General features: G+C 47.3%; 1 protein-coding gene across 2 annotated transcripts in view; it reads left to right on the top strand.

The window, feature by feature from the left end:
- Positions 1–23,299, top strand: part of ERBB3 (erb-b2 receptor tyrosine kinase 3) — a 364,313-nt gene that overhangs the window by 227,038 nt on the left and 113,976 nt on the right. Inside the window, exons 4-5 of one of the 2 annotated variants that reach the window (XM_069653770.1) lie at positions 3,067–3,192; positions 17,818–17,883. In XM_069653770.1, coding sequence (XP_069509871.1) covers positions 3,067–3,192; positions 17,818–17,883 — 192 coding nt within the window. The remainder of the gene's footprint in view (positions 1–3,066; positions 3,193–17,817; positions 17,884–23,299) is intronic. The other variant, XM_069653771.1, reaches the window with a different exon arrangement.

The following is a 23,299-nucleotide window of genomic DNA, read 5'->3' as shown; positions in this document are numbered from 1 at the left end:
CGTGCGGCTTAAATAAACAGGGCGTTCCCGGCCGCGGCAAAGCGACCGGGGAGCCCGAACTGCACAGACGTGTCGCGAGTGAGGTCTGTGGGTTGAGGGGCTCACGGGCACGCATGGGGGTGCTGACCGACCCCCAACATGCAGTATCCCCTTTGGGGGAAGAAGACCCAAAAACATGTTTACATATATTTAGTAACTGATGCTATGGGCCCGATTCATGGAACTTTTTGCAAAAGTGACTTTGCACTGCATATACAAACCCTGATTCATGGAACTTTTTGCACGGTTCAAAGTGACTTTGCAATGCTGAAAAGTGACTTTGCACTGCCGACACAAACCCTGATTCATGGAACTGTGTGTGCACAGTGTATTTTTGCAGTGCAAAGTCCGTGGAAAGTCATTTTGTACTGCCCTTAGTGTATTACAGTATGCAAGACTATTAAGTAAAGCGCCATCATGTGATACTGTTACTTAGAAGTATTATGTGATGATACTCTGCAACTACAGAGTATATGAAGAACAGTTCTGTGCCAGTATTATTCCCGAAGCCGATGTACGCTTCCTCTCTAGCAACGTCATAGGCGGTGCTCGGATCGTGATACAGCCTAAGTGTAGCGACGCGTTGCTAACAATCCATGCAACTGTACACAACCTTAGACAACTGCATAAATGAAAATGTGTCATGAACTGCTCTGCCATCTTTGCAAATGAATCTCAATGCCATCATTGTTCAAGCGGATGGCGGGCTTCGCCTCGCCCACGCTAACCGGTACCCACTTAGGTTTTAAATTGCATAACAACTCAGACTGTTTAGGAACCGCATTATTTATTGAATGTAAACAATACAGTTGACACTGTGTAAGAATTATTATGCAATTACCATGGTCCACATTAAAATGTATTAGCATAGGAATTGATATTGATATTGTACTTGTATCGTGCTCTTAAACAAGTGTTTCAGAGTGCGACCAGGCAAGGGAGGGGAGCAGGGGAGGACAAAACAATGATCTTACTAGGCCCAGTGACATTGAGAACACGCAAGTGCATGGCAATGAAATAACTCCATGGTTTGAAATACTCAATTAACTCTAAAATATGTCCTAGATTTGAGCTTTCCATCTGTGCTACTGACATTACAGAAAGGGGTTGCAGCAGCGATCTGGGGCTCCAGGGAAGATTAACTTGCCCGCTGAGAACGTGCTGGTGTGTCTGTGGTGTATACCAAACCATTTGCCCTGCCCCTTGCACATTCAACTTTAAGTCCAAAGTACACCACTCTGTGCTATTGTTTTAACCAAGTGAAGTTGATACAGTTAAAATATTAAAAAACCTTCAGACATTCAGAGTCTCAAAGGAAATTCACAGTGTTCATGTTTTTTCTGCAATCCTTGCACTTCATCAGGACTCAATAGATCTGTGACTCGTGAGCAATATCTCGAGAGGCGGTATCTGCCAGAATATCGCGCTGTGGAGTTATTGTTGCATGCCAAATGATGCCTCTTGTCTCGTTTATTAGTTATGTCCTACATATCTGTATCTATCTTAACTGGAATGTTCCGCAAACGTATTCATAGGCTCGGGAATTGATTCATGGGTGCAGTAGCCTAGGGGTTCAGGAGCCATTACACGTCTCTGCTATGTTATACTGGTGTTAAGGCGTGCATGGTAGGACAGCGTCAGTCATCTCAGGATATGCATGACTGCAGAGAGCCCTACATCTCGGAGCTCCAAACACTCCTCCATTGCCGTCCTAATCTGAGATTTCAAATGCAGGGGTGGGCTGGTAACTAAAAGTGGCCCAGCCAGGATGTGTTTTTTCAAAGGGGCCCTACATTATACCATGCAAGCAGATGTAAAGGCGGTGAGCAAGACCAACCCCTGCAATTAGGGGCGGGGGGGCTCACAACCCAACAAAATTTGGAAAAACTGGTCCAAATAGTGAATTTTAAAGTAAATGTGTCCCTCTAAAGCATCAGTACTCAATTTCTTTATCCTGAGCCCCCCTTGAGTAAAATATTTGTTGCAGAGTCCCCCCCCCCTTGAGTAAAAATATTGCACCTGGGCCCCATTAGATGTCATTACTGCATATATTTTCTATTAAAATCAATCACCATACTCCCTTTTCGAACATTGCGCCCCCAACCCCCACGGACACTCTTTGGGTCCCCACAGTTTGAAGACCACTGCTGCTCCATAGGGGTACACAAAGGTTTAAGGATTTTAAAAAAAAACCTGATAAAAGTGAGAAATAACATACTGGAAACTTTACAGAAAACTATTTCCTTCAAAAGGGTTTTGGGGGATTTTAGGAGAGATGGAAGGAAGGGGTGGCTTCACTGGGTAAGGAGAGCAGAAAACTGGGGTACCCACACAATAGAGGCCCGTGGTGTAGAGGCCCGTGGTGTAGAGGCCTGTGATGTAGAGGCCTGTTGTGTAGAGCCCCGTGGTGTAGAGCCCCGTGGTGTAGAGCCCCGTGGTTTAGAGGCCCGTGGTGTAGAGTGCCGTGGTGTAGAGCCCATGGTGTAGAGGCCCTTGGGGTAGAGACCCACGGTTTAGAGGCCCGTGGTGTAGAGACCTCTGGTGTAGAGGACCATGGTGTAGAGACCCATGGTGTAGGGGCCGTGGTGTAGAGGCCCGTGGTGTAGACCCCATGGTCTAGAGCCCTATGGTTTAGAGGCCTGTGGTGTAGAGACCTGTGGTGTAGAGGCCCGTGGTGTAGAGGCCCGTGGTGTAGAGGCCCGTGGTGTAGAGGCCCATGGTGTAGAGGCCCGCAGTGTAGAGGCCCATGGTGTAGAGCCCCATGGTGTAGAGGCCCATGTTGTAGAGGCCCACAGTGTAGAGGCCCATCGTGTAGAGGCCAATGGTGTAGAGCCCCATGGCTTAGAGGCTCACTGGGAAATCGCCTGAGGTTCTGGCAGGCTTGTCCACCACCAGGACTCATAGTATGCATGCAAGCATAGAATCCGTGACACCAGGGCTGCCCTGGGGTGTACATTTCCTCGGGCCGGGTGGTAGAGCGTTGGCGACCCCTTGTGCAGTCCTCTCACTTTGTTGTCTGCCCCACAGAGATTCTGGCTGGAGGAGTCAGCATTAAAAAGAATGAAATGCTGTGCCACGTAGACTCCATCGACTGGACAGACATCGTCCGGGATGGGAAAGCCGAGGTCTTCATCTCACAAAATGCCAAAAACTGTGAGTATCTAGCCTGGCAGGCATGTTTGAGTGTTCATCTGTGTGTGTGCAGATTGGTTTTGCTTGCGGGGATCTCAGGATGACCATGTGAGCTTTTACGCTCTTTTATGGTCTTCCCCTTACTGGGGTAAACAACAAGCAGTATCATTTTCAGGAGGCATGAGCTTCTCAGGGTTCTGCACTTCTGGAGTCCTCTCCTCGCATAGAAAACGCACCAACACCAGAATCCCTAACTTCTAGAAACTCCACTCAGAGTGGCCTCTGGCCCTGCGTGGGAAGGATTTTTTGCAGCCAATGTGTATGTCTGTGGGTTCCTTAACTGAGGATGGAACTCTCTTCCAGACAATTAGCAGCTTTTCACCAGATAGAACGGCGCAGGGGCAGCACATGAGCGCTCATAGTAGTCTTAATCTGACATTAACCCCTTAAGTGCCAGGCTCTTATGCAAGTCTATGCAAAAAGGACAAGCACACTCGTGGATAGTCTCTTTTTAGCAAGCTACCCAATGTAGCGCCATTCCCGGCGAGAGAGCAGGCATTTAACTGGGAGGATAGCTCAGCGGTTAAGTGCTAGCCTGTGAAATCGGGAAAGCCTGTACTTCGAAGTAAGTTCGAATTTCGGCAGGGCCGACTCAGGCCTTTACCCTTCTAAGGTTGACACATTGAGTCGCATTACTTTGAGTAATAGTAACTGCTGTTAAAACCTGATATGATCAATTTAACTAATCAGAAAAAAGGGAGCTTTCGGACCCAGAATAATGTAAGCCACTGGCAGGGCAGGATGAGAAGCAGGCCCTCCTCCCTGCCTTTCCCATGTGGGCAGCACCTGACCGTGGAGGCTGCTTTGCGCAACCCTGTGAAGGAAGAACAAGAACCAATGTTCTTCCTTTGGGGCAATAGTCCGAAGGCAGATTAATACATAAGTACAAAAACAGGCCATGTATTATCCTAAGGGATAGGTCAGGTTTGACCAAAGTTGTTCTCTGCATGTAGGCTGATGTCTGCATTCTCCTGAACTACGTGTTTTCATACATGATTGCCTGTATGTGAACAGGGGATTCTTCCTGTGTGTGGCTATCCACGCGTGTGACAGTGTATAATCCATGCATGTGTAGCTATGGCAGAGCCTGGCGGTGTATTGCGTGTGTATTGCTGGCTTTGACTTTCCAGAATGCAGTTTCCCATCGTATTCCATCATCTCTGAGAACCTGGGTTTCTCCACTGGGAAGTCTGTCTGCACTTTTTTGGCTTAGCCACATCTGTTGGTGCCTTAGCTCCACTTCATGCCAAAATAATGATACAAAGGAGAGAGAGATGTGAAGAGGTGTTTAGAAGCAGAATATTCGGTTGGCACAGCAATTGGCAATGTTATTATCATGAATGTCGGCATCATAGATTGTTATTTTCTGTCTCCTGCCACTCAACATGCTTTCTTCTGCCTACATGTCAAGTAAGCGAGGTGATGTCTGGATCCCGCGCAGTAAAGACATGACAGGTTTAGCATGTGTCTTTGTGGTCCGGCTGCAGATTACAGCCCCCTTCACTGAGCCTATCTTCATGGTCTATGCTGGGGCTTCTACAGATATTGGCGGTGCCGGGGTTGGCAATACACAGAATAGTTAGGGATGACGTCATGTCTTTATCATTCTCCTTGACTCTTTGGGAGTCGATGGTCAATTCAAAACACCCGGTCCATCAGCTCATGTAATGTAGGGGTACAAGAATGAACAGTTTCATGTTCCGGACCACCTCTGGAACATGAAACTGTTCATTCTTGTACCCCTCTCGTAGGCCATGCCCAAAGAGGGTATGCTGTGTACTTTTCAGTATATAACCAATGTTTGTTTTATCAATGAGGAAATGTGAGGGTCGGAAAAGGAATTGAATCTTACAGTGGTTGCAAACTTCCATAAAGGTTTGTGGGTCACAGTCACACGTTACAGAACCTGAATATGCCACTGTGGATTCCATAAGGTGGGCAGCTGCATTCTGAGTAACCAGGTCTGTGTTTTCCTACTTCAGCGCGCGTGACTTCAACATGAAGTTCCTGTAATTCCTTGCAAACATGGAGTCTATGCTATCCTCAAAGATCAAGAATAGGCATCTGGCGCATGTTGACCCGGTTGGTGTCTGGTCAGACGGTTTCACTGTTATCTCCAAGCGATGCCTGGAAAGATCAAAACTGGCATGCGAGGTCTGTCCTAACCCAGTCAGGTCTCTCGAGCAAGCAATGGGCCAGGACCTTGGGAACGGCCACCCACTATTTGGTTGAAGATTTAGGCAGGAAACCCTTAGCGATGAGGCATTTAGCGCTACCTAGGAGTATGAAAATCATGTTATTTAGGCAGGGACATATCAGAAGATGTGGGAATAAAACCTACATGGGAAGCCTTTAAAGGATATGTTAGGGGGGCTATGCATATCTATAGAAGGCAGGCTCTTGGAAGACGGTAAGAGCGGAAATGACAAAGGTAAGGAGGAATTCGGCAGGAATGAAGTGGAATATGAGACAATGGGCCCCATTGCAAGTCCGGCGGTAACCCTGTCGGTGCTACCGGCGGGTTGCTGCTGGACTCGGAATGAATTACCGGCGCCTGACTTCCCGGTAACACTGGGGGTTTACAACCCTGGCGGTCCGGGAAGTCAGGCACTGGCATTTTTAAGTCCCCATTCCCATAGAGTCCTGTTGGACTCTATGGGAATGGGGACCACGGAAGCACTGACACAGTTGTTAACAGTGCCGGTGCTTCTGTGACGGCTTGCCGGCCATGGTCGCTGTGCCCGGCATGGTCAGCCACGAGAAAGGAATGGTATGAATGGCAGCAATAGTACAAGGAGATACACGGCTGGTGAGAGACCAAGCAAGGCACTGGTGCCGTCATGGCAGCAGTAGAAATATACCCAATATGTGGATAGCATTGTAAATAATCAATGTAAGACGGTATGAATGAACCCAGTACTGGCAGAAACGAGTGCCCTAATTGCTGGTAAAGAACCTGGGTCTGGCGACAGGTCCATTGAATTGTATTGAACATTTTGCCCATAGTAATGAGGCTCTTCACAAAAGCAGTAGAAAGTGGGAGATGGGACCAACATCTGTGAAACTCCCAGAATAACGCTGCCAAACCACAGCTTGCGATGAGACGGTAGCTGGTCCTACAGACCTCTGCTGTTGTTAAATCTAGACAGTAAGATATTGGTGTAAATTCTGGCCATGAGTCTGCCCCCAATGATGGCTGGACCAGGCAGGATTTATACTGGGAACGTTGGTAGCAAACAACCAACCAGTGAAGACAGTGCCATGTCACGTGTGCGGGAGGTAGTTATGCCACTAGATGTCGAGAAAGCCTTCAGCTCGGTGCCCTGGATGCCTCTGTTCGCTGTGCTGAGGGCACTAGGAATGTGCCCTGGCTGGTGGATGTGAGTGCAGGGGTCCGGGAACATGGGATCACATCTACAGCATCCATATTGCAATGAATGCCCAGTGCCCCCTTTAGTGTTGGCCCTAAGAATGGAACTGTTGGCATGATAAGTTCAGGAAAGTGTATAGGGAAGAAGCATACTCACATACTGAGTGCAATCTTCCATGTGTGCCAGGATATTTTATTCAATTTTTGCAAATTCCAGAAAGCGGATGTAGGCACAAATGATCGATTTTATGAAGTTTCTGGATTGAAAATAAACTGGGGAAAGTGAATGGTTTGCCCGCTGAGGGCACCTAATCTGAACTGCATAGAAGCTACTGAACTACTATGGGCTGCATAGCATATCCAATATCTATGGGTTCCAATTTACCATCGCAAGGCTTATAACATGCAACATAAGATCATGGCAAGATAGAGGAACTGCACATTAAAGCTACAAGATGGGCAGTGATCCAAATGTCACTTGCCAGCCAAGTAGGGGCTCAATAATGGTGACATTTCCAATATGATACCTGATCACCTGATTGTGCAACTTAGCAAACATTTAAAGAAGATAAGACAATGGTGAGCAAAATGTGGCCCTCCAGATGTGTTGGCGTATGATTCTCATGATCACACACCATTGCCTATGATGCCCAGGGCTCCTGGGAGTAGTACGCCAGAACATCTGGAGGGCCGCAGCTTGCCCGCCGATGCGTTAAAGCCCTGCTTGCATCGCTATTGTGGGCTGATAACCCAGTTCCCGGAATATGCATCGATGCGCTGGCACGCCAAATAGTCCAATAGAGTGAGAGGGGCCAGTGTTACCCAACCTCTACGGCTCAGAGGCAACATGCAGTCCCATGCACAGGCAGCACGTGCAGAGTACAGCATGTTCTGCTGGAAGCATTCCCTGGATGGAGAAGGGAGCGCCCTAAGCAAACCAAAATGCAGGTCTTGAGAGCTGTGTTGAAACACTCAGGGCCTGATAAGCTGCATTCTCCCATAGGGACCTGAACCAACGTTTGGGAATTGAAACACTGCGGGAGGGGAAGCTAAGCTTTAATGCACCAACAAGCCAAAAAGGCACTTGCAGGCTGAATAAGTTGCATGCTGGGAATCTGAGTCTTTAGTCTGAAGCACTTGCATACTGAAACCATCCAGACAGCTGAGGCCAAGTCACAAGTTGCACAAAAGAGTAAAAAAAAAACAACCCAGTCTTGTTTGAACTGCCTACTAAAGCGAAGTTGAACTGCTACTTTTGGTTCTGGCATCTTTGTCCGTCATGCACTCTGCCACACGACGTATGCCAACTGACAGCAACTGGGCGAACCCCTATAATACACCAGAACAGCTCTGCTTACTTGGCTGCTGCTCTTGGTTCAGCGCTGTGCTGGACACACTTAATTGTGGAAATGCTAGAGACTTTAATATCAAGATAATCACACACCATCTATGTGGAGACTTTAATATCAAGCTAATCACACACTATCTCTGTGAGGACTTTAATGTCATTATCATCACATACCATCGCTGTAGGGACTTTAATTTCAAGATAATCAAACACTATCTCTGTGGGGACCTTAATATTATCATCACATACCATCACTGTGGGGCTTTAAAGTCATTAGAAACACACACCAGCTCTGTGGGGACCATAACACAAAAATCACACACCATCTTTGTGAGGACCTGGGTATCACTATCACAACATACAATCTCTGTTGGGACCTCAACATCACCAGCATCAAACCCCATGTCTATGGGTACTTTATAATCATGTTAATCACACACCAACTCTGTGTGGACTTTAACAGCAGTATTATAAAACAACATAGTTATGGGGTCTTTAACATGATTATTTGTACACACCATGTCTGTGAGGACCTGAAATCAGTATCATGACAGAGAATCTCTATTGGGACATCAACATCCCCAACACCAAACACCATTTTAATGGGGACTGTAACATCTTCATCATCAGACCAATCATAGAGAGGAGATGTGTTTCGGTGGACAAGATGGTGACTGTGAAACAATGAAACCTGTGTTCAAATCTCTACTTCTCCACTTGACCACAGTGTGTGATCCTGAGCAATTCACCTAATCTTTCTGTGACCCAGTTCTCTGTTCTGAGACATTTGGAGTATTTTATAATATGGTCTAATGCCTGTTATGGTACATTTTAAGTGAATTACTTATGGAAAATACAACACCATTACAATCTATTGTGCATACCTATGGTGTGGGCACATACTCATATATAGAAATAGAATTGTGTACTTTACAAAGATGTCTATGAAACAAACATTTAGCTATTTGCATAGGGATACATTCAATTCCAAATAAGAATAATGAAGTAAGTCCTCACAAGGATGGTAACACACGTTCAGATCCTGTCACAACCCTCTCCCAAAACCCCCTCTGGCAAACCCATTGGCCAGGTGTAGTCAGGACTCGGGCCTCTAGAGCCTGGTATCCTCTTCAAAAGCCCTCATGGGGCCACTCCTCGCGCCTATGGCACCATGCTCATACATTATGAAAAACAATGTGCTTGGGAACTACTTTATTGTATTGTCAGCCAACATGGAGGCATCCACATAGCTTGGTTCCTAAGAACCAAGCTATGCGGTCTAGTGTTTTGGGTGTCGTAGCCTAGGGACTACGTTACCTGGACTATTTTGTTGGGGCTATTTAAACCACACCCGAGCAAGACAACACGCTTTGCGTTACTTTGCAGCTTGCAACGTAACGCTCACCGTGTCCAGCTATTCCCTCGAACCTCGGAGAAGCAGAACCTGCAAGGAGACAAAAGGAACATCATTAGCAGCAGCATCTTACCTGCAGTCTTCATCTTTAAACACTCGCAGCTACTGAGAACAGCTTCCTCGAATCTGCACGCCTCCCGGACAGAACAACCTGAAAGAGGAAGATAGAGGCAACATTAAAGAAAGCAGGAGAGACATTTACAAATTACGAATTGCTCAAAAGGCTTACCTGGCGGGTCGCCTCTCAGCTGGCACTACTTTCCACTCATGCTGAAGAACACTGCGACCTACAAAGAAGGAAAACACAGGTTAGCAAAGGCAAGACTTCGCAGCGCTGCGCATAGCGCTTACTTACCGCATCATAGCGCTCTTAATGCGCCATAATTTACCAGCGTGGCTCAACCAAGCCAGTTCGCCATGCTGCAGCTCTACATACCTAAGGGAGAAAAATTAGACATTTTAAACAAAGAAAGGCATGCAGGATAGCAACAAAACTAAAGAACAGCAATAAGACCTACTTGAACAATATCAAACGGGCCGGCGTCAGTGAAGTAAGCACTCGCCCATGAAAGACAACGCGCCCCTGCAAAGAAGGCAGGACGGAGAGTATGCCTAATTCTACCACAAGGCAGAACCTTCCCCGCAGACCACATCAGGGCAAAGCTGAGAAGCATACCAGCGAGTAACCCGGCTGGGTGACATCCATGTGGATACCAGGTGAGCGTAACAGAACGCAAAGCCTACCATAACAAATCCACTTGGGCGCCATGGAGACATCAGAAATGGACCAATTGGCCCAGTTACTAGGAGAGCTTTGTGCTGAGGTTCATTCTGCCCGACAAGAGACTAATGCCCTCCGCAGAGACCTAATAGTGACCAAAGAAGGCACTGAAGAGATTAGCAGGCAATAATTGCATTTACTGGCAGGACAGATGCCTCTACCTGGAAGCAATCCAACGATGCAAAACCCTGCCATACCACCCACTCCGGTACAGATCACGTTACTTGGAACAGTGCCCCTGGCACCACCAGAAAGGTTCTCAGGCGACCCACGGATGTATGCAGCATTCATCAATCAGTGCCGCCTTCATTTTCTTTGTAGGCCTGGAGCATTTCCAAACGACCAAGGTTGGGTAGCTTTTGTCTTATCATACCTGAGTGGTAGTGCAGCAGATTGGTCGGTGCCGTTGGTAACCCATGACGATCCTCTATTATATGACTTTGGGGGGTTCCAGAGAGAAATGGAAAAACGTTTTGCTCGCCATACCCAGGAACAAGAAATAGACAATTAACTCTTGTCCCTCCGACAGGGGAATCAGGACTTGTTAACGTACATTGCTACCTTCAACAGACCGGTTGCCGAAGCTAGGTGGCCAGAAAACAAAAGAACCTCGTTATTCCATCGAGGCTTACGAGGCGAATTAAAGGACGTCTTAGCCCAGGTGGTTGATCCACCCAGAGACTGTGCAGAATTCATAAATCTGATCGTGCAGCTAGACCACCGGTTGCAGGACCGAAAGGCAGACCGGTCTAAGACGGACCCATCGGACCGTGTATGTTCGACCAAGGGAAAACACACCCTGTGCACCTGAAAATGCTGTAGAACCCATGCAGATTGGAGGGATACGGCCTTCATTGACAAAACAAGAGCGGGACAAAAGAAGACAACAACAGCTTTGTTTGTATTGTGGGAAACCAGGATATTTCCTGAAGGACTGTCCAGTAAAACCCCCTAAAAGAACAGTCGGGGCCACAGAGAAGGATGAAGCTAAGGAATCGGAAAACTACCAAGCTCAACAAATATAGAGGTCAGTTTGTCCAGTGAAAAGAAAGAGTTGCTGACCTCGCACTTTGCAATACCAGTGATCTTAATTAACCACCAACAGTCGTCAAGAATGCATGCCGTTGAAGCCTACATCAATAGCGGAGCAGTTGGAAATTATATTGATCAAGAACAGGCAGCAGAGATGGGGCTTCCTTTGTGTTCTAAGCCAACTATGGACAAGGTAACCAGCGTGGATGGGACAGAAATTGCTTCCGGACCAGTAACCCAGTGCACAGCCAGGGTAACCTTGCTGTGCCAGGACGGACATCAGGAGTTTATTTCATTCGATCTCATCAAGGCACCTCAGTTCAGGCTAATACTAGGGATGCCATGGTTGGTTGCTCACAACCCTTTGATAGACTGGCGGGCACGAAAATTAACCTTCCCCGGTGACTGCTCCCCTGCCTGCTATTACCAAGAGGAGAAACTCGACGTCTGTTTGCCCATGACTCCCGGGGCGACAGTATCAACCCTGGGAGAAACTAATACCTTGCCAAGTGAAAACCATGATTTCCAGGATGTTTTCTGAAAAGACCAAGCCAAAACATTGCCGCCGCACAAGCCCTATGACTGTCAGATCGACCTTGTTCCTGGTGCACAAATCCCTTGCGGCAGGATGTACGCTCTCACAGAACCAGAAAACCTTCATTTTAAATTCTATTTAGACCAGTACCTTGCAAAAGGATTTATGCGTCCTTCGAAGTCCCCCGCAGCCAGTCCTTTTTTCTTCATACCGAAAAAGGAAAGAGACTTGAGAACCTGTATTGACTACCACGCATTGAACCAGATCACCGTGAAGAAGCACTACCCCTTGCCACTTATCCATGAGATGCTAGACCAAGTTAAAGATGCCCAGATTTATACCAAATTGGACCTTCGAGGAGCGTACCACCTGGTCCGAGTCAGAAAAGGAGATGAATAAAAAACCGCCTTCCGTTCTAAGTACGGCTTGTTTGAATATCAAGTCATGCCCTTCGGGTTATGCAACGCTCCTGCGGCATCCCAGTATTTCATGAATGACGTCTTAAGGGAGTTAATTGATGTGTGCGCCATAGTGTACATAGATGACATCTTAGTATACTCAGCCTCGGAACAAGATCATGTCAGGCACGTTCGTTCAGTCCTCACCAAGCTCCGTCAACATCGCTTGTTTGCAAAGCTTGAAAAATGCTTTTTTCACGTCACCGAAGTAGAATTTCTTGGTTTTATCCTTACTCCAGGAGGCATCAGAATGGACATGCACAAGGTAGATGCCATTCTGAAATGGCCTTCACCAACGTCTCTGAAAGGGGTACAAAGCATGCTGGGCTTTGCGAACTTCTACCACCGGTTCATCCCAGACTTCTCTCAGGTTGTGCACCAATCACAGTACTATTACGAAAAAACAATAAAAAGTTTGCTTGGACCGAAGAAGCCGAAGAGGCCTTTCAGGAACTTAACAAAGGTTTATCTTCACTCCATTCCTGTGACCTCCTCGTCCAGACCTCCCTTATGCCGTTGAAACTGATGCGTCCAGTCTCGCAATGGGAGCTGACCATTCACAGAGAGACCCGGAAACCAGCCAGCTACATCCTGTGGCCTTCTGGTCGAAAAAGTTCTCACCTACAGAGATTAATTATGCCATCACGGACAAGGAACTCTTGGCTATCAAATCCGCCTTTAAAGCCTGGAGGCACTACCTTCTGGGGGCCAGACACACCATTACAGTCATCACAGACCACCGAAACCTGCAATATCTCAAAACAGCCAAGGCCCAGTCCTCGTGCCAATTACGGTGGGCCCTTTTCTTCGCCGAATATGATTATGTAATCACATTTCGACCAAGAGTCAGAAACGGAAAGGTGGATTCCTTATCTCGCATGGGCATAGATGAAATAGTATATACAACTCCAGACACAGTACCTATTATACCTGAAGACAAACTCTTGGGTATCATGACAGCCTTAACAAAAGCAGAACTATGAAAAGAAATCCAACGACAATGAATCCTGATGCCTACCTCGCTTGGCAAACTCGAGGAGAACAATGTACCATCAAGGACCATCTACCCTTTTTTAGGGATCGCCTATATGTACCCAAGAAGGAATTACAACACCATATTATTTCAAACTATCACCATTCACTGATCGAAGGGCATCCTGGGATCGCCAAAACTCTAGCTAAGGTGAAAGAGAACTTTTGGTGGCTTACCTGGCGTAAAGACATCATTCAGTATATTCAGTCCTGCGGTGTCTGCGCACAAAATACATCACAGAAACAAAAACCATCTGGTCTCTTACAACCATTGGACATTCCTCCAGTTCCATGGCACACTCTTTTCCTTGACCTCATCACTGATCTACCTCCAAGCCAAGGGTTCAACACCATCCTTGTAGTTGTGGACTTATTCTCAAAGATGGCCCATTTTATTCCTCTCAAAGGCCTCCCAGACGCAGCCACTTTAACAAAAGTGTTCCTGGAGGTTGTGGTTAAGCTACATGGCTTCCCTTCGGTTCTGGTCTCTGATCGAGGCAGCCAGTTTGTTTCAAACGTCTGGAAAGAATGTTGTGCAATGGCTCAGATCGACGTTCGGCTATCTACCAGTCGCCATCCCCAAATGGACGGCCAAACCGAGAGAACCAATCAGACACTCGAGCAATATTTACGGTGCATGCTGCACCACGAACAAAGGAATTGGAAAGACCTACTATGGATAGCCGAATATGCATATAACAATTCTTTGCATTCAAGCACGGGAAAAACGCCCTTCTATACCCTTTATGGCAGACATCTACGTATCTATGAACTAGACCTTCCAGCCAGCTTGGAAATGCCAGCGGTAAAGAATCTACACACAACCATTACTCAGGCTTTCAAAAGGGCAAAGGAACACCTTATTCATGCCAAAGAAAAACAAAAGAGATTTGCCGACCAACACCAGAAAAAGGCCCCTGATTATCAAGTAGGAGACAATGTTTGGTTAGCTGCTAAATTCGTACACATCAAGGGAACCCGGACCTTTCATCCCAGATTCTTAGGACCCTATCCCATTAAGGCAATTATCAACCCAGCAGCCGTGAAGCTGGATTTACCACCTAATCCGCACATCCACCCGGTATTCCATGTGTCCCTCCTGAAACCAATGCAACCTGGCACACGGATTGGGACACCACCTAAGCCCATACTTGTTTAATTATTTATTTAACATTTATATAGCGCAGAAACCACTGACCCGAAGGCTTAAGGGCGCTGACAAACAAATGGGAGATGTGATTAAGCAGAATAGAAGGGTGAGATCAAGAAACAAGTAAACCAGAGGTAGATTATTTAAACAAGTGTGTCTTCAGACCTTTTCTAAATACACAAATGGAGTTTTCTGATCTCAATTTCAAGGGCAAATTGTTCCAGGCCACAGGAGCTGCAGAGAAAAAGGCACCAGCCTTGGTTTGCGATAGTTAACATACCGGAAGCATAAGATGATATTGGTTGTTGGATCTGAGATTATGTTTGCTCACTTTGGGTCGTAGTTCCTCACTGAGATAACTAGGGCCTGAATGTTTCAAGCAGTTAAAAGAGATAGATAAGAGCTGAAAGAGTATACGTTCCCTAATAGGGAGCCAGTGAAGTTCCCTTCTCGCCTCGGAAATATGATCGGACCTTTTCTTGTCCATTACAACCCTAACAGCATTATTCTGCACAACCTGCAGTCTGTTAAGCTCACCATTAGAAAGACCAGTTAACAGGCTCCTACAGTAATCAAGCCTGGAGCTAATCAATGCCCTGGCAAGGGTTTCCCTACTAGTATGGGAAAGAAATGGCCGCGAATGTGAGAGCAATTTGATATAGTAGGAGGATGAAGCCACCAGACTACCAATATGAGCTTTCATATTGAGACGATTGAGATTGTTGACAGAGAACCAGAATTCGAAGTCAAAGATATCTTGGACTCTAAATACTCTAGGACCAAGCTATATTATCTCGTCGATTGGAAAGGATTTGGACCACAAGATAGATCCTGGAAGCCCAGTGAGAATATCCACACACCACGTCTAATCAGGAAATTCCATCGGAACTTCCAAACCAAACCTGGGCCAGACAGAAGGAACACCATGGGAGGAGCCTTAGGGGGTTTTGCTGTAACGACCCTCGCCCAAAACCCCCTCTGGCAAACACATTGGCCAGGTGGAGTCAGGACTCGGGCCTCTAGAGCCTGGCATCCTCTTCAAAAGCCCTCATGGGTCAAGTCCTGGCGCCTATGGCGCCAGTCTCATACACCATGAAAAGCAATGTGCTTGGGAACTACTTTATTGTGTTGTCAGTCAACATGGAGGCATCCACATAGCTTGGTTCCTGAGAACCAAGATATGCGGTCTAGTGTTTTGGGTGTGGTAGCCTAGGGACTACTTTACCTGGACTATTTTGTTGGGGCTATTTAAACCACACCCGAGCAAGACAACACGCTTCGTGTTACTTTGCAGCTTGCAACGTGACGCTCACCGTGTCCAGCTATTCCCTCGAACCTCGGAGAAGCGGAACCTGCAAGGAGACAAAAGGAACATCATTAGCAGCAGCATCTTACCTGCAGTCTTCATCTTTAAACACTCGCAGCTGCTGAGAACAGCTTCCTCGAATCTGCACGCCTCCTGGACAGAACGACCTGAAAGAGGAAGATAGAGGCAACATTAAAGAAAGCAGTACAGACATTTACAAATTACAAACTGCTCAAAAGCCTTACCTGGCGGGTTGCCTCTCGGCTGGCACTACTCCGGACATTCCACTTGTGCTGAAGAACACTGCGACCTACAAGGAAGGAAAACACAGGTTAGCAAAGGCAAGACTTTGCAGCGCTGCGCATAGCGCTTAATTACCGCATCATAGCGCTCTTAATGCGCCATAATTTACCAGCGGGGCTCAACCAAGCCACTTCGCCGTGCTGAAGCTCTACATACCTAAGGGAGAAAAATGAGACATTTTAAACAAAGAAAGGCATGCAGGATAGCAACAAAACTAAAGAACAGCAATAAGACCTACTTGAACAATATTAAACGGGCCGGCGTCAGTGAAGTAACTGGACCGCACTCGCCCATGAAAGACAACGCGCCCCTGCAAAGAAGGCAGGACGGAGAGCACGCCTAATTCTACCACAAGGCAGAACCTTCCCCGCAGACCACCTCAGGGCAAAGCTGAGAAGTATACCAGCGAGTAACCCGGCTGGGTGGCGTCCCTGTGGATATCAGGTGAGCGTAACAGATCCCCATAGAGATACCGTACACGCGATTAAAAATTAGCATTTTTGCATATTTGAAGCTGGATCCTCCATTATCAATTTTTTTCAGAATATATTTCTGCTGTTAGTATATTTTTAAAACATTGGGAAAGGTTAGTCCCCACAAGGCTGGTTTCATCACAACTTTGGCGGTAACCCTTAAATCCGGCGGTCGCGCTATTACCGCCGGATTTAAGAGTCCGTCAAATCAGGACTTCGGCGGATTTCGCCCTAGCTCTGAGCTGTGGGGAAATCCGCCGAAAATTCGTGTTATTACCGCCGGCGGGAAATCCGCTGGTGGTAAGAGCTGAATTTTCCCCATTGAGCCCAATGGGGAATGGGGCATTCCCGAATGGGCTCAATGGGGAATGAGGAATTACATTACCGCTGAACTCGTGATCCGGCGCTATTAGCGCCGGGGACTTCAGCGGTAGGGCTAATACCGCCGGCGGTAATACCGCCGGCGTTACCACCAAAGTTGTGATCAGGCCCATAGTCCCCACCAGGTAGATAAAACGTGTATGCGTCAGCGCACGTGTGTGGTGTTTGTGCTTAACTGCTGGTGTGTGTAGAAGCAGGAGCAACCGGCGTCTGTGTGGGTGTGTTTTCTAGGTGCATAGTAATTTGTACACCAGAGCCCATCATCTGGTTTCTTTCTAGGCCACCCTCGACAAGCAAGGCCACCGCAAACATGTTTCCAGATGGGAACCCTCCAGTGTCTGAGGTGTTCTGGCCAGTACAGAGTGAGGCTGATTTGGGAGGCGTAGAGTTGTGAGTGTTTTAGTGTGGGTATAGAGTTTTGCATAGGCGTTTGTGTTGGAGGGTGAGGGTGGAGGAAACGTGAGTGTGTTAGGTGTGTTCTTTGCACCTAGTATGTGAGTGAAGTTAGTTTTGACCTGCTTGGATCCTTCTCATTTGTCTTGGAGATGGAGAACCTTGTCAGAATAGGTTTAGGTGTTTACCTTTGTTCTGGGTTAGAGTCCTATTTCAATAAGATAGATTTATTAGATTCGTTTTAATAGGCTGTTCTTGCGTAGTGCGCTGGTCCACGTGTGTGTGTGTGTTTGTATTCCCTGTTGATGTATTTACTTTGGAACAGTACTTCAGTTTCTGCTAGTGGACTGTAGTAGAATTTCGCGTCACTTCCCATTGACGTGTTTGCTATACGTCGCAGTCAGGGTAAGCTCTTAGAGAATGTGCTCTCACTTCCTCTTGTGTGGTTGGTGCAGTAAATACTTCATTTCCCACCTGTGTGTTTGCTGTGGAATGCAACATCACTTCCCGTTGGTATCTTCTTGACAAAACTGTGACCTCACTCTATGTTGCCCGTTTGGTGTACAATGTGTCCTCATTTCCTGTTGAATTCTAAACTTCCTCTTGCCAGGTGTGGAATGTCATCCATCATGCAAGAAGGGATGCTGGGGTCCCGGAGAACACGATTGTCAAACATGTGAGTGCTCTTAAACTTCCACTTCTTCAATGCATTTGGATGATTCTGTTTCAACGTTCACTGAGTCTTCTCGGTACTGCTTGGTCTCCTTAGCTTCCATGCCCAATGGCCAAAGAGTGAGGAGAAAACGCAGCCCTTCTATCTCTTTGCCATTCCATGACTTCCTCTCTCCTTCCTAAATATCAACATTTCACTGGGGGTAGCGAGTACCTAGGAAGGTAGGAGGATACTGTCCTCAGTTACCCCAATTCCAGTCTCCACTGGTGGAGGTGTGAGTGGAGGCTCCAAGCGGTTGGATATGGGCAGGCGTACCGAAGGAGTGTCTGGAAATGACTGTCCTTCCTAAAAGTGTGCTGAGTTAGGTGAGTGGGGAGCAGAAGTAATCAGGCCTCCATGCTGTGCACAGAGAATTCAAGATGGTGTCTGCTGTGGTGCTTAGGATCCTAATAAAGCCAGGCAGTTTGAGGCTGCTCTTGAGGAAGGAGAAAAGCCAACCGCTGGAAGACGCAGCTGACAAGAATGGGGCCCTCCTCCATGTCCTCAACCAGGGCCCTACCGTGACTTGTCAATAGGTGTGATGGCTGACGGAAAGTTGTCTCCCATTATTAGCCTTCTCCAGGACCTTCGTTCAGCTACATACTTTGATGGTCTTTTGGGCCTGTGTGTACAATGGGCGTTCTACTGCGGTGGCTGGACATGGTCAATACAGCCTCACTGGTTACAGCGAAGGAAAAGGGGGCAGCTTGCCACCTTTTTGTTAATTTGCATTTTACTCCACCCATCCCCAGATCTCTTTCCCTTTCCTAATGATCTGCACAACCCATAGAAGCATTTAGCTTTCCTTGCCCCGAAACATGGCTTTCAGCCCAGATCCAGTAAGGTGCACTCAATCCCTAACCAACACAAGAATATTATTGAAGAAGCCAAAGGGCAGGAACTAAATTGGAATCTTGGAGTTAACGGGATAAGCACTGAACAGGTAGGATGTGTTGCCCTAGCGTGGGGGCAATTAAGCTATGAAGGTCGGGAGCAGTCTGTTTACGAGTGGGAAAAGGCAAGCTTGCATTTCCGCTTCCTAGAACTGGCACTGATTGAATCTGATGCCCCCTCTCGAGAGCGCTCAGACCCATGCCACCCGCCTCTATCCTCAAACTCTCGATTCAGTCAGACTTGAAAACTGTTCGGTCGATCAAGGGACCTTCACAGCCTTGTGGAGCGCTGCGCGTTGTCACCCTTCTGTGCATGTCATTGGGAACCATTGGCAAAGCCCAGAAAAAAGCCAAGCCTGCCTGAACACTGGCTTTTCCATGGCCCATCTCCCTGTAAAGACCCTTATCCTCTGCACCACGAGCGCACACTCTAAATTGGTACAATGCTCTTCCGGATCGCAGGATCGCGGGGTGAGTACCCGCCACTGAACCTGGACTCTTATGGTGAATCTTAAGGTCTCATTTTGCAAGTCCAACAGTTTGTTAAAGAAGGTGCCAAGACAGGTGTATGTGTACTACCCCTGTGCAAACACCTGCTGTAATGGTCCATGGGGGCTTCCTTGAGGTAGAGCGGGAGCTCTGAACGGCCAAACCATGTCGTTCTTGCTTTGCTTCTGTGCCTCAAAAACAACACGTGGCTTAACGTCAGCCTGCGTTTTCATGCTGATGAAAAGGCAATCGTTTCCTTTGCAATCTGCTAGAAATTACCGCCAGGAATCAATTTTAAGTGCCTCCTGCAATCATCAATTGTGAGAGACATTCGCACTTTTCCACAAGTTCAGTGGAAAAATAAGGTGTAAAGGCCGATTTTGCCTGTGTTTTACACTTTGATTTTCAAGTATGTGGTGCAAAGTAGAAAATTGCCCAGAAATGCAAACTGACCTGGTCCCCTTCAGTGCAATTACCATTGTTTAAATGACCCCCAAAGTTTCTAGTACAGAAAGAGACTATTCTCTGACTTTCATTGCTCGCAGTGTTAAGGAGAATTTTATTTTTATTTATTTATTGGATGTTTGCAAGGCGCCTATATAACAAATGGTGTTTCAAGGCGCCACAAGGCAAAAAGGGGTGGGGGGACAGGGAAGAAAGATAACAATGACGGTCCTACTAGGCCTTGTGTCATCCGGATCGCGCAGGTGCAGTACCAAGAAGTGCAAGGGAGAGGGGGGTGATGGTCTGCGCAAATGTGAAGTGCTAGGCTGGGAAGGGAAGGCAGGGCAAGGAGAGAGCGCAAGTGAAAAGGTGGTGGTGGAGCAGGGGCAAGGTGAATGCTAATGGGAGGCCAGGTGGGCAAGTGTCAAGTAATGCACGGGATGAGGGTCCACGTGCTAAGTGCGAGGAAGGGGGAGGACTGGTCAGGAGGCAGCTGGTGCCCTGTGGAACTCAGAGGGAACCAGGCAGACAGTCACTGTGGCAGACGGGGGCGTTAGCAGGCGAGGGGGAGAGGGAAGAAAGAAGAGAAAAGGAGGGTTTTGAGGAGCTTCCGGAAATTAAGGAGATCCAGCTCAAGCCTGAGAGGGGCAGGGAGACCATTCCAGAGGGAGGTTCCTGCAGAGGAGAGAGATCTACCCGCACTCTCTACTTACAGAAGTGTCTGATCTGCAGAGAGTTGTTGCTAGAAGACCGAATGGCTCTAGCAGGGAGGTATTTAGAGTGAGAGAGTTGAATGTAGCAGGGCCGCAGGCCACAGAAAACCTTGTGGGAATGCAGAGGGTCTTGAACTTGATCCTAGCAGCAACTGGGAGCCAGTGGAGAGATTTTAGGGCTGGAGGGATGCAGTCCCTGGGCTTGAGGCCAAGGATAAGTCTTGCAGCCCTATTCTGGATTAGTTGAAGGGGGCTAGGGGAGGATGAAGGAAGATTGAGGAAGAGGCTGTTGCAGTAGCCCAACCTAGATAGGACTCGAGCTCTGGACACATTAAGTTTCTGGGGGAAGGTGAGGAAAGGCAGAATGCCTCTGAGGAGGTGCAACTGATAGTGGGCCTTCTTGGCTAGGTCTGTGATGTGAGGAGAGAAGGAGAGAGAGTAGTCAAAGATAATACCTCAATTTGTTGCCTCACAAGAGAGTGAGGGCAGCTGACCCATAGAGGGCAGACAGAGGGTAGGAGTGAAGAAGGGAGCAGGGGTCCGAATGAGAAGTATCTCAGTCTCACTGGCATTAAGGCAGAGATCATTGGCAGCACACCCTGCCTGAATAGCAGTCAGACAGCCAGGGCTGAAAGAGAAGGAAGAGGAGGCAGTGGAGGGAAGCTTGAACTGTGTGTCGTCTGCAAAACACTGGAAGTGAGGAGAGAAGGAGTAGATCAAGATGGCCAGACGGGGAAGGAAGATGTTGTAGAGCCACGGTGAGAGGACAGAGCCTTGAGGGACACTGCAGGTAGAGAGTGACATAGGGGAGAGAAAAGAGCCCAGTTGAACCTGGGAAAGTTGGTCAGAGAGGAATGAGGTCAACCGTTCCAGTGCCAGGCTTGTGATGCCATGGGTGTCGTAGAGCCAATTTATCAGGATGGCATGATTGACTGTGTCGGAGGCAGAGAAAAGATGGAGAGCTGGAATCGAGATTTGAGAGCAAGTCTTCACAGGTGTTCAGTAGAGCAGTTTCCGTGCCTCTGGCTGCTCTGAAGCCAGGCTCATTACATCCGTTTACTCATAAACATGTGTCAACCATATGTTTACACTTTACCAGTACCATGTCTGTGTAAGATACACGTTTAGTGACTTGCTCTCTGTCTGGTTACAGTCTTCAAGTAACTGTGACTGGCCACTTAGCTGAGTGGTACCTGGTTTTGGTTATATTACAGTGATTTGCCTGAATGTGGCACAAGACGTCACTGTGGGCCTTCCATAAAGCTGCAATGGGTGAACTCCCTTTGGGTCCTCATGAGGATTCAGGAGGGAAACCTACCAACATTTAGGTGGGGTTGGTTCTGCTCCATTTTCCTTGAGACTTTGCACTCTCACAGCTTGCATCCTGCGGACTAGCATATTTCTTGATGTATATCACCATTACTTGCTTGGCCTTAAAGTAATTTCACAGACATTGTTTTCTCCAAATCAAATCAACTTTCATATTTTAAAAAAATGTGTACTAATTCCCTCTGGAATAGGGATATCTTTAGCTTAACTCAGTGCAGGGGGCACCCATGACAGGGCCTGAACCCCAACATTGGATGTTACCCTCTGGCACAGTGAGGTGAACCCTTGCACCACTGGAAACTGTGGACACATTGGCCCAGCTTGCTCTAGAGCTATACAGGCCATAAGGGGGAACTTACATTACTCATAGGAAACTACTGGGATACATTGCAGCACATGCTAGATGTTGGAACTGTGGAGAGTTGGAGTCCTCTGCCGGCCCTTGCAAGGCAACAACACATGTCTGTGCTTTAACGAGAGCGTCTGTATCCCTCGCAGTGAAGCAGAGGGCTAAGGGACCTCATATGTTCTGTGAGCTCTAACAAATATATTATTTATTCATTAGTGCGTGCAGGACAGCCGAGCCCTTTCACCACTGATGGCACAGTTCAGTAGCCTCTGTGATTTGACTTGACAGACCATGCCGGGTCATTCATTAAACGTTGAGAGTGCAGAGAGTGCTCAGCTCTCACCATCAGCTTCACTTTGTGCAAATACTTATGTGTCCGTGTGTGGAGCACGCTCCTAGGTTAAGTGGCCCAGCCAGTCTCCAACTTGAGCTTCGTGAATGTTCCAAGGAAGGAATGCTGTTTACAGGTTTGTCTAATCAGCACAATCGCAGAGTGGAATTCATTTTTAAAAAATGGCGACTGCTTTTCTAACTGAAGAGAACTGTTGTTTTTCCCCCAGTTTCACAATTGCTTTTATTGTTTTGGTGTATAGTCTTGGCCATGTTGTCCAAGCTAGCAATATGCTTTTACTTCAGATGCTACAGACAAGAATAATTCTAAATAACAAAAGAAAGTGATCTCCCTGGGATGCTTTTATGATTTTTAAAACATGCAGTAAATTACATAGCCAAAGAAATGTCTCTTGCAGTGGCTGTCGGTCCAAGGATGTCAGGGCAGGGGTTGGGTGGGTAGGGTAGATGGGGCAGACTGCCTCGTCTGCATAATTGCCTTATAGCGAGATTGCAGCAGAGACTATTAAGTAGGAAGAACTGAGGCATGGAGAGTGCTTTTGTTATTTATTTATTATTTTTTTATTAGCATTTATAAAGCGTGCAGCAGCCCATGGCCATCAAACTACAGGGCTCAAGTTCTAAAATAGATGGGCGGGGCTCCATTGACATACAGACAGGAATGGAAAATATCTTGAAGTGAAGCATGCAAACATAACTATTTTAAACCATTTTCCTTGGGGTGGAGTTCAACTACCACGCCACCCCACACCACCACCCTCAGAAACTCTGCCACCACTAAACCTCGTCACCCCGCACTTGGAGGATCCCCC

Source organism: Ambystoma mexicanum, chromosome 3q (assembly GCF_040938575.1).
Source record: "Ambystoma mexicanum isolate Mex_15411 chromosome 3q, UKY_AmexF1_1, whole genome shotgun sequence".
In the NCBI taxonomy this organism is placed as follows: Eukaryota; Metazoa; Chordata; class Amphibia; order Caudata; family Ambystomatidae; genus Ambystoma; species Ambystoma mexicanum.
Note: the sequence above shows the minus strand (reverse complement) of the source record. Positions and strands in the feature narration are given on the sequence as shown.